This window comes from Hipposideros armiger, unplaced genomic scaffold (genome assembly GCF_001890085.2).
Source record: "Hipposideros armiger isolate ML-2016 unplaced genomic scaffold, ASM189008v1 scaffold_834, whole genome shotgun sequence".
Lineage (NCBI taxonomy): Eukaryota > Metazoa > Chordata > Mammalia > Chiroptera > Hipposideridae > Hipposideros > Hipposideros armiger.
Genome location: NW_017732184.1, coordinates 155,029 through 166,484, shown reverse-complemented (window position 1 = coordinate 166,484; position 11,456 = coordinate 155,029). Strand labels below are relative to the sequence as shown.

General features: G+C 50.6%; 1 protein-coding gene across 6 annotated transcripts in view; it reads right to left on the bottom strand.

Annotated features, from left to right (window-relative positions):
• The window catches only part of TRIM66 (tripartite motif containing 66), a 65,910-nt gene continuing 54,454 nt past the window's right edge, over positions 1-11,456 (bottom strand). For all 6 annotated transcript variants that reach the window (XM_019629279.1, XM_019629281.1, XM_019629284.1 and 3 more), the window contains 10 exons: positions 8,704-9,225; positions 8,352-8,544; positions 6,813-6,873; positions 6,214-6,388; positions 5,607-5,896; positions 5,037-5,163; positions 4,629-4,703; positions 4,107-4,259; positions 3,455-3,673; positions 1-2,713 (listed from right to left, as the gene is read on the bottom strand). In XM_019629279.1, the coding sequence (XP_019484824.1) occupies positions 2,654-2,713; positions 3,455-3,673; positions 4,107-4,259; positions 4,629-4,703; positions 5,037-5,163; positions 5,607-5,896; positions 6,214-6,388; positions 6,813-6,873; positions 8,352-8,544; positions 8,704-9,225 (1,875 nt within the window). In that variant the 3' untranslated portion in view covers positions 1-2,653. The remainder of the gene's footprint in view (positions 2,714-3,454; positions 3,674-4,106; positions 4,260-4,628; positions 4,704-5,036; positions 5,164-5,606; positions 5,897-6,213; positions 6,389-6,812; positions 6,874-8,351; positions 8,545-8,703; positions 9,226-11,456) is intronic.

Here is an 11,456-nt window from a genome sequence, read left to right as displayed (position 1 = left end):
TTATAGTACCTCCGTTTCCTGACTTTGTCAAGGGTCAAAGGACTTGACTGACTTCAAAATGAGGCCATTATCAGACTAATTCAAAAGCAGGATCGATCAGCTCAAGTGCTTTCAAAGAGCCACTGAAGTCAATCATGCAGCTAGTAGCTTTAAAAGAAGAAAAAAATTCTAAAAAGTCATGATCTGTTTTCTGCATGCAAAAACAAAATAAAACATAACCATGACTCAAAACATTGGTGCTAAGCATTCAGGAAAAACCAGAGAGAGGGCAGTGCTATAGGTAAGCAGTGTAGGGATGGTGTGATGGGCCAGGGCCTCGAACCCTTGAAGGAAAGGACCCCAGACCTCCTGCCCCTCCCAAATCAGGCGCCTGAAGGGAGCCTCTCAGCATGCAGGGTCTCTGTGATCGGAAGGGAAAATGTGACTCTACCACAGCACTGAGGTCCTCTGGCCCAGCGTGCTGATCCCTGGGCCCCTATCAGGCTATACCCAAGCTGGAAGCTTCACTGATAGAAGGGAAGCCAAGCATCTAACCAGGCATTTCTGATTCATATTTGTGGCCTCCAACTGGTCCTGGGCAAGGATCTCAATCAAATCTGAGCCAGTCACAGCCTTCACCTGGTTGCCCAACACAAAGCACCATGGAGCCCACTCAGAGGAGGCTGGAACGTGGGCCACGCAAAGGAAAGATTACCAAGAGCAGGAGTTAGTGAGGTAAATACAGGGGGGGACCCAGCAAAGCCAACCCACACAGAGAAAAAGGTTCAAAAATGGAAAGGGGAGTGGCCACAGCCCAAACCAGAAAGCCCCAAAGAACAGAGGGCTAAGTCCAAAGACTGCCAGCTCCTGGCATATGAAAGACGTAGTTACCCCAAACTAGAAAACGGGATTATGGAAGCCCACCCGCTTAGGAGAGCTTGGCAAATGCTGGTGAAAGAATGGCAAGTCCCTGGGCACCGTTTGCTTTGCAGTGGAGATGCTCCTCCAGCCTGGGTGGAGAAGGACACGAGCAGGGCCATCACCTCACAAGGAGAGGAGAAACATTTACTCTGATCACAGTGTTCACATTAGCCAAGGCCCTGCCAAGGAGAACTTCCCGAAGCTGCAGCTCTTAGCAGAAATAAAGCCATGACTTAAGACCCGATTGAAATTAGCTAGTCAGTGACGGGACCAGGGATCGCTGTGTCACCAGGCCATTGAAGGGCTGGGTCCATGGCCACCCCCATGACATCAGCGCCAGGCTGTTTGTCAGCCAAGCCTTTGTGGGTAAGGTGACAGGACTCACAGTGTCTGCCTGTTTCTTCCTCCCAAACAGCCTGAATAGACCATGAGATCCATTCGCGATGCAGCCTGGAGCTCTGTTCCTGTTCCCGTGGCTTCTAGAACACTTCTCTCTGCTTTCTAGAAGTCCTGAAGTTCCTGAAGGACACTGGCTTCTCGCCTCTCGGTCTGCCCCCTCTCCACCCTACACGGCACTTCCCATGAACGTTTAGGTCTGGGTCCTGCCAGTTGCTCGGCTTTCTCCAACCACCAACAAAAACAGGGCTACCAGAAGAGTCTTGGCTTTTTCTGGGCTGTGGACAGCCTGAGGGCAGGCACGTCAGAGGTCTCACTTCTGATCTTTGGCTCCGTGGACATGGACAGGGCGAAGACTGGGCACTCTAAGCAGGAGGACAGGCCCAGCAGAGTGAGCTGGCTGTGGGGCACTCTCCCTGTCCAGGAAACTCTCTACCTGCAGCAGCTGCCTCACAGCTTTTGAAGCAGAACTTGGGATCCAGACCTCTAAATGGAGATAATGAAGGGGTAGCTACCAACAATCACTTCTAGGAAGGCAGGTTCTGACACCAAAGAAGAGCTACCATTAGCCCAAAGAAAGTGGCATAGAGGGCTGGCTCTGAAGATGACATCTTCTTAAGCTCAGTGAAATCTTAGCCTGAAGATGTAAGTACTCTCTGCACAGCCACCCAGCCCAGTCAAAAATGCTGTACCATCCAGAGCACTTTCACAGCAGCCACCCAAGTCAGCATCAAGAAAGGGGGCACGAAAAACAAATACCCTGAAAACCGTTAGAACCCAAATAGGCACCAATTCGAGACCTCTGGCCTCTAAAAGCCTCCATTATCCTGCCCAGGGCAGGTGCCTCTGTCCCGGCAGGCCAGGCAAAGGCAAACAGTGACAGTCTTTGGCTGTACCGGACCAGGGATCACAGGCCTGCCATGTGTCAGAACCTCTCTCCCTTTATTTACCCTCTTCTGAGCCCCAGAGGGGTTCAGATATATACCTTGCTCCTGAGCCTTGCACACTGAAAGGTGTGGAAAGTCTGCTTTCTTCAGCAGGAAGAATTCACCAAGGAACTTAGGTCCTCCTGAGCCTGACCAGGCATGGTCTTGTCAAGTGGACCCTACACATCTGATTATTCTGGTAATAGAGAACACCTCCCCCTTTTCTGTTTATTACTGAAATATTCTCTGTAGTGGATGCACTATGGCTCCCAAATAAATGCTGGAAGATGCAAATGGCAAAGAAGGGCACTACACAGCTCGACAAAACTTGTCTCACATCCACAATCTGAAGAGAATGAGCTGAAAGGTGGGGAGAAGTGGGCGACAGGATGGGGCGCCATCTGCCAGAGTGTTCGGTCTCCTTCCAGCTCTCACACCTGGGAGATGCTGTTGGCAAGGCGGAACGTCATTCTTTTTGTTCTTTCATTCTCCTGAAAGGAAAAAATATATATTTGGAATGGGAATGGCCAAATGTAGGATTTATTAACGTGAAAAGGCTGTAAGTGTCCAGATGGGGATCCCCAGACACAAAGTGTTTTATTGAGCCCCAGGAATGCAACAGCAAAACTCATTGAAGCCACTAAATGTGCTGTACAGAGTATCGTAAATGACCAGGCGTGGCTGGTCAGACCCTGGCTCACAGTGGGCAGGCAATACATATCAGTGAAATTAAACAGTATTGAGTTGCTATTTCAGGTCTGCATAGGCGGGACCAGCTGCAAGGTCAGAGGAGCTCTATCTGATGCACGCAATGCCTCCCCTTCCTCCTCTATCCCCAGGGGCTCAATGGATCACTTCCTTTCTCCCAAAGCCCAGCTGAGATTAGGCACTGAAACCAGGTACTTTTCCTCGTATGGGCATCACAGTGTAGAATAACCAGCATTGGGCTGGGAGTCAGGAGACCTCGATTCTCATCCTGATTCCTCCGTTAATTTACGGAGTGACCCCAGACAAGGACATCCACCTCTCTGAATTTTGAACCTTAGGGTAATTGGAGTTGAGGGGCCCCCTCTGCCCTGCCTTCCTCTTAGGGGGTGGGAGTGAGAATTCATTGTCACTACTCTCTCCTGCCACCTGAGCAGCTTCACTCCAGGTTGCTCTGTACATGCTGCCCACGTGCCCCCTGCCTGCCCAGTCACCCACCCGCCTGCCAGCTGGCAGCCACACTTTACCATGTGTCGCCGCCGCCTCTTGGGTTGGATGCCCTCCTGCATGTAGGGGGGCCACGGGAAGCCCTGGGGAGTGGAACACGCACTCTCACTAGACACCTCCTCGGAGTCTGAGTCCTCCTGCCTTGGCTGGGCAAACTGTCTCTCCGGGTAGATCTCCTTCAACCAGCCCTCAAAGAACACTTCCAGGCAGCGCCCGGCCTCTGCCACCTCAGAATCGGGCTGAAGAGGGAGGAAAACAGTGATGGTCTGGCCCGCTGCCACCAGCCCACCTCTTCCAGGTCCATCAAGAGCTATACAAAGAGCACAAAGCCTAGCTGGGTCTCCTGGATGTCTGCAACTTGGTGTTTTTGCCCTCAGGACTCAGAGTAACCAGCTTGGTATTAGCCTTTAAAGCAGAAGTAACCCTGACAGGTACCCACAGATGGCCAGTCATTAGCACCCCTCCTCCCCTCACCACCCCTATCTTCCTCCAGAGTCCATACTGAGGCCCAAAGGTGGGAGAAAGCTTTTAACACTCACTACTACAACAGGCCCCAGGAGTCTACTCCCAGGTCCTCATAAGCAGCCCAGGACCAAAACCAACATCCCATCCAGCCATGATAGTCTTGGGGTCACCAGGAAATAGGCGAGAGGCAAAACAGGCAAGACATACATAGTTGAACTTCGCACAGTTCCAGAACATGAGGCGCATGTCCGACACCACCTCCTCCGGAGTGGTGTAGTGAGCTGGGTCCTTCTTCTGCAGCTTCCTCCGAATGATGGACAGGTCCATAGGCCTCTTGATAATCTGGTAGTAATGGCGGGCCTGGGGGACAAGGAGGCAAAGCAGGAAGAGAGAAGTAAAGGTATAGACAAGAAGGAAGGAGAGATGGAGATTGGGTTGGAATACATGTGAAAGAACATAAGAAAGAAAGGCAGCAAGAAGAAAAAAAGTGTAGAGAAAGAAGACAAAGAGAAGGGGGAAAGGAGGAATGTTTTACTTGTCAAGTCAGGTCTGATGCAGCTGCAGTTGCGGGGTTGGGGGGCTGTGGTGGCCATGGCCCCCTGGTCCATCCACAGAGGACTATACTTCCAGTGGCTGTGCTCGGAGCCCACCTGAGTACCACCATGACCTGCCCCCAGGCCGAGGGCCCTCTACGCAGAAAGCAGGCAGAAACAGTGGGGCCTTCCTTACCAGCGGGCTGACAGGTTCATGGAAAGGCAGGCTGAGGCTATTGCAGCACAAGGACAGTACCAGCTTCTCACACTTCTGCAGAAATCAGAATTGGCAATAGCGTTACTTTGTTCTGGCCCCACCTCAGTAAGAACTAAGCATAGTCACCCTGACAACTCTAGAGGGGTTGGCTCTGTCCTACAGAATAGAGCCACCATACTAAGGAACAGTCCAGCCTCCCAGGCCAGAGGAAAACAGCTGGCAGAAGGAAAGTCACAGCAAACTCTCAATGGGCCACGCTGTGAGGCATAGCCCCAAAGAGAGGCACCTGGAGAAGCCTCGCATCCCCTCGGAAAGGCCTCAGGCCATTGGCACAGGGAGGCCGCCTTGGGCAGGGAACCTTGTCTGTTCCCGGAGACTGCTGCCTACCTTCTGGTCAGATATGCTCAGGCCAGGAGGGGTCCGTACTCCAGGCTGGTTATAGCGGGCATTCTCACAGTCGTACTCCATCTCGGGCTGGGTCAGGCTGCGGCACAAGGTACACACCCAGTCTCCCCTGCGGAGGCGGGTGGGCCAGGTTAGCCTCAGCACATTGCCCAGAGCTCCCGCCTCTGTCCCTGTGCCCCAAGGCTGGGAAATCGAGTCCCTAGTTCTTCCTATAGGGAATGGCTTCCTAGCCACAAGCTTAAGAGAAATTCAGTAACTCGGGATTAAACGACTACAGGAAAAGAGGATTTAGGAAGGAGCTGGGGCAGGACTATGGGGACAATCTGTGTGCAGGAGGAGGCTGGGAACAGAGAAGGAAGGGAAGCCCCCTGAGTGTCAAACGCCCACCTTTCAGTGTGCAGAAGGAACGCAGATACAGGACCACTAACCCACAGACCTGCAATTCATACAGGTCAGGGAGGGGAGGGAGTCCACCCGTGGGCGTGGCCTGGAATAGTCACCCTTGGAAGGCCCCCTGCTAGCCAGGCAACGGCCCTGGATGGCAGGACTCACCCTGGGAAGCTGAGCAAGGCTGGCAAGTGGCAGGAAAGGTGGTACACTTTGGGGCAGCGGTCGCAGCACAGCAACTCCCCCCCATTGAGGCACACGGCACAGAAGTCCTCATTCTCTATTGGTGCTGGGGGTCCCTTCTTGGCTCCAGGGGCTCGAGGAATGAGTCTGTGTTCTTCAGGAGATGCCCCCTCCACCTCGGGTGACCGCTGCCCAGCCAGAGATGTGACAGTGACCTTTCTTCCCCCCAGACTTGGGGCCTGGATGGCATCGGGCAGGTTGTTCTGACTAACCTTGGGGAAGAAGCGAGCCTGAGCAGTCAGAACATACCACCAGTAGGTTGCCGAGGAAGGGAGGGCGAGGAGGGACTGACAAGCCCTGAGCACGGACTTATGCCAGGACCACAAGCCAGCCAAGCCCATGATCGCTGGTAGCTCACTCCTAATGCACATCTCACGGGCCCCTTAAGCAGGGGACAAAGTCTGGCCAAGCTGCAGCCCCACTCGGAGACCCAGGACAAGGCCAGAGCCGGAATTCTGGCAGTAGCAGAGAGAAAAGAGACACTCCTAGGCCGGGCCCAGGTTCAAGGCCAAAGCAGAGCGAAGTGTACCTTAATGGACATGCTGGAAGATTCAGAGCCACACTCGATGATCAGCAGGAAGCTCCCATCCTGATCATTCTTCTGTGGCTTCAGCTTGAACACAGGCATCTCTCCCGAGGAGGCAGCACAGATCTTGAGTCGTTCCAGGCGCACATAGGGGATCTTGGGCTCACTAGCGAAGGGCCTATGGCAAGAGCGACACCTGTGGGAGCCTCCTCTGGCTCCAACCTCAAAGGCTGGCTCATCCCTGATCCCACAACTGAATTACTGCTCAAGACCTCCTCAGTCCAACCCTCGGCAGGACCATATTCCGCCCTCCTGCCCAGCTGTGCCTCTGAGAGCCCTTTGGTCAAAGAAGGGGGGATCCTGGAAGAGGGAGGACTGCACAGAGAGAGCGTGCCTCACAGTGCAGGAGCCATGACATCCTCCTACAACCCTCCCAGACACCCAGCAACACAGACCCCACGCGGGGGGTTGAAGAAGACAGTTGCAGGCTAACTTCTGCTTCTAGTTAAGTCATCAAGGATGCTTACTTCCTGTGCCAACCTCCCAGGACATGAAGTGGGGCAGGGAGGGGGGAGAAAGAGGTTGGACCAAGAGTCTGTTACCTGACGCTCTGGTTCTCTTTTGCATCCAGCTCTCGGTCTCCATGTTCCAAATTCTCATACTCTGAGGTAGAAGACAAATGAATACTTGTGACATGTATTTATGACAACACATCCTGTCACCCACACCTTGCACTCACATCTGTTACTCATACCTCTGGCCGCACACTTGTCACACAATTGTTACGCACATGGTAATCATTCACAGTGGTGACAATCATGCCATGGCTCTCCTCCCTGAGACGGGAAGAGGGCCAACTTTTAAACAGATAAAAAACAGACAATATTCAGATGCTGCCTGGGGGTGAGTGTTGCTGGGTCAGGCATGGCGAGGCCAGCTTCTCACCTTCAAAGTGAGCTCAGAAATCACTTGTTCCCCATACACTGGTGTTACCAGCTCTCAGGAGTCATTCTGTCCAGCCTCTGCCTTTTCAGCCAAGTGCTGGGAATCTAGGACTGCCTGAGGCCCCAGCTCGCAACACCCGGGCAGGAGGCTCCCAGGAGCCCTGCTCTGAGCAGTGCAGTCTGTGTAGGCGGGCAGGAGGCAGTGCGGGGAGAGAGCAGGAAACCAGCATTTGCTGGCTCCCTCTCAGCACCAGGCACTGTCCTGGGCACTTTCTACAGGCCAGCGAGATCAAAAAAAATTACCGCTTAAAAGGTAGGGTTCTGTGATTGTGCAATTAATAAGAACCAATATTTTTTCAGTTGCTCATTCAGTCAGTGTAAGGAAGAAAAGGGGGGAAAGTGCTGTTTTCATTTATTAAATGTATAGGAAATAGACTGATCATTACAAACTGAACATACACTGGACTGAAAAAGTCCCCTATGATCACTAGGCAGTTGCTTCCTAACGTCCCAACTAGCCCTCACCTTCCACAAAAGAAAGGAACTGTAGCCTAGCCCCACTGAGCAGGGGTGTAGGTAGCTGAGAAGAGGATTTGAGGCCATCTCCACTGGTCCAAATTCCCTGTACTACGAGGCACAACACAAATCCCTATTCCTGCTGGTGCAAGTCAATTTCTTGTTACTACAGACTAAGTCCCAAGTGATTTCACCACAGCCTATGGGGGCTAGCCCCATAAGATTAGCCCCCATTCATAAAGAAACCAGATCAGAAAGTTAGGTATCTTGCCCAGGATCAAACAGAGAGACAGAGCGGTTTTTCCAACTTAGATCTATCTGACTCCAAAGTCACACACGCCCTTTTCCCTAAAATAGTTTGCCAAGATTAGCCTTTCTGAGGTGAGTGCTTCCTGTTACTCACTACCGCTAATCCAGACCCCCGAAGCTGTGTGTATGGAGAGTGTTCCAAGGAGGCTAAGTCCTGGTCAAGCCTGGATCAGCCATGGCCGCAGTGAGGGAAACGGAACAGAAATCAGTCAGTCAGTTCTGGAGGGGAGGAGTAAAGCTGGCCTGAGAGAGAAACACTGCCCCCTCGGGCTCAGAGCCTGTCTGCTGACCTCTATCTCACCTGGAAATAGCGAGCCTACCTGCTCAAGTCTGTGGCCAGCCGGAAAGGCAGGCAGCTTACTTGATTCTCACCTTTTGGGCCCTGGTACTGCTGCAGAGCCATGGATGTGCTGACCACTGGAACCAGCGGTGGCTTTTTCACAGAGAGGTTGATTGGCTCCTCCAGTTCTGAGGGGATAGCCAAGTCCTTGGAAACATCCAGACCAGGGGCTGTGGGGCCTTGTCCCAGAGAGTCAGCAAAACGGGTGGAATCCTCACTTTCCATCTGTCAAAAGTAAAACACCAACATGAATCAAAGCAATCAGATACTTTTGCCATGAGTGGTCACAGAACTGTTAAGCTAAAATCAGGATAAGGTCTTCAGGGGCCACCCTTTGTCCAGTGATAAGCAGAGGAAGTTGAATGGTGTTCTCCCAGGACTTACCTTACACAGGGCATTCCCCAGGGAGGCGTCAGCCCGATCTCCAGGGCACAGGCTCCCTGCAGCTCGGCCAGAGCCAGGACTACAGCTGGATCCCGTTTCCGGCGGCATGTCAGAAGCCGGAGGCACGCTCTGCAGAGGACAAGCTGCCAGACTTGGCAAGGCCTGCGCGGGACCAGGAATCAGGTTGGGCCCAGCATGTGAGTGATCACTCGCCAGGCTGGTGATGGCCTGAGGGGAATCACTCATCAGGTTGGGCACGGACTGGGGAGTGCCACGCATAAGGCTGGGCACAGTCTGCAGGTGACTGACGGTCAGGCGGGGCATGGCCTGGTTATGACCACTCGTCAGGCTGGACACAGTTGCTGGGGGGCCACTCAGCAGGCTCGGTGCTGCCTGCAGGGGCCCAGCTGTCAGACTGCCCACACTCTGGATCTGTGGCTCCAAGGCCCTCGCCAGCCTGGTAGAGGACAGCTCCATCTCCAGAGTGTTGGAAAAACCCATAATGCTCACGGAAGTAGAGTGCTGCAGGTGCAAAGACAGGGCAGAGGCAGGCTGTTAGTGGGGGGTGGTGAGAGGGAGAGGGGAGATGCAGCCCACAAGAAATCCCCCCTTTATGCTCTCACAACGCCTGGGACTTGATTCTCATAGCACAATCTGTGACACCATCTCATTAATGTCTGCTTCCCCTAGTAAACTGGAAATTAGGGCATGGATTTTGTCTATTTTGCTTACAATCTGCATTCCTCAACCCAAGAGCAGTGCCTAGCTGAATAAATGAATTAAGGAGCTATTTAAATTTTTTTTAAAAAACAACAATAATACAGTACTGTTTATTCTACAAATCTTAAGCCAAATGAATAGCAGCTTAGTTCTACTAACAACTGAGTCTATGAGTCTCTCTAAAATAATGATTGCTTTTATATTGCTAATTTATTAAGAATTTATTATATGCAAGGTAATTTACATACATTTCCCCATTTAATCCTCACAACAAACATTAAAGGGTTGCTGTGAAGGTTGGAATAAAGAATCCACGTGGACATTTAGAACAACGTCTGGCCTACTGGAGGTACTGAGTAAACCCAGCGGATGCCGCTATTGTTGTTGTTGTGGCTCTAACTTTACACTGAGAAAAATGAGGCTCAAAAAGGTGTCTGAAGTTTTTAGTGTTACTGAAACCTAATTTTGTAAATTTTTCTTTATTTGCACTCACATATAGAAATGCAATCGATTTTTGTATGTTGACCTTCTACTCAGAGACCTTGCTAAAGTCACTTGGGGATTTTTCTGTGCACACAAACCTATGCATAGTAAGTTTTATTTCTTCCTTTCCTTACATTTGTTTTTCTTGTTTTACTCCACTAGCTCAGACCTCCAGTATGAGGTTGAATAGAAGTAGTTACAGTAGCCATCCTAGTCTCATTCCTGATCTCAAGGAATTCTTTCATTATCTCACCACTAAGTAGGGTTTTTATAGAGTTAGAATCCACATCTCTGGCACTGAAGCCACACTCTTAACTCTGGTCTGCCTGCCTCTGTCCTTCTCTGTGTTTGCTCCCTTCCCCTATCTCTCCCACACTCTGTTCTTCCATCTCTTTGTCCTTCCCTCACCTGCTGTTTCTCTCTCTGGACCTCATTCTCTCTCTTCCTCTCCTTTGTTTTTCTTTTTTATTATCATCTTTCTCTTCTCTCCCAACTCTTTTCCCTTATTATTTAACTGCTTTAGTAAAGCTTCTATTTTCTATTCTTAATTCTCAATTTTAAAAGCAGATAAGTTAAATACCCTTTATCTCTCCAGAGAAAAGTTTTCTTTTTATATGTTCCTTGGTTGTTCAATAGTCTTCAATAAAAAGGGTTCCATTTGCTCTATAGTCTAAGTCCTAAGATAAGAAAGGTTTGAGGAGAAGGATGGAGAGAATTCTCAAACCAAATTGGACAGACTAGGCATGGAGCCCAGCTTAAAGGACTGTGGTCAGAAACCAAGGACCATCTCAGACATGCCCTGGCCTGCATCTCTTGGTGTCCCCATGTTGTCCCGGTTATGCACTAGCATAGGTTTCTAATATTTTATATGTCCTTACCTATGGACATGAATATCCAATGGCCGTTACATTCCCTTTTGTAATAGGACAGTCTAATCCTTTGCACTGGATTTTTTTCACTTTTCCCCCTTCTGATGTATATATTTAATACAGTTCTGGAATTCACTTTATCTACCAATGACATAGATGGCTCTCAGTGGGATCCTTAGTGCCAAGAATTAAAAGCACCAAAAATCCATCTGGGACCATTCCAAGAAATAACATACAGTCAGGTACTGTATGTCACAACATATGCACAGGATTAAGTTCCCAAAGACAAAACTTTCCAGATTAGGGGTAGAGATCACATTTGTAGGATATCAACTTCCCTGGAAGAATTATGAAAACTTTGTCACAGTTTATTTTAAGTCAGGCTTAATAGACCTGCTCCCATAAACACCTATAACACAGTATGAGGTCAGCAACATGTCTTAAGATACTGCAGACTAAGCTGGTCTCTTTGTCTCCATATTTATAGCCAATCTCAAGGAGGCCAAGGCTATCAGGAGGTGGGGTGAGGCTCTGGCAGTGGTAACAAGAACCTGGTAAATGCCCATGGGGGAATTCTGAGAGGGGACTCGGAGCAAGAGCTATGAGGAAGCCAGCCAGGACTCCATTTCTACAGGCTATGCAAACACAATGGCATTTCTGGAACTACGTATGCTGCTGTGT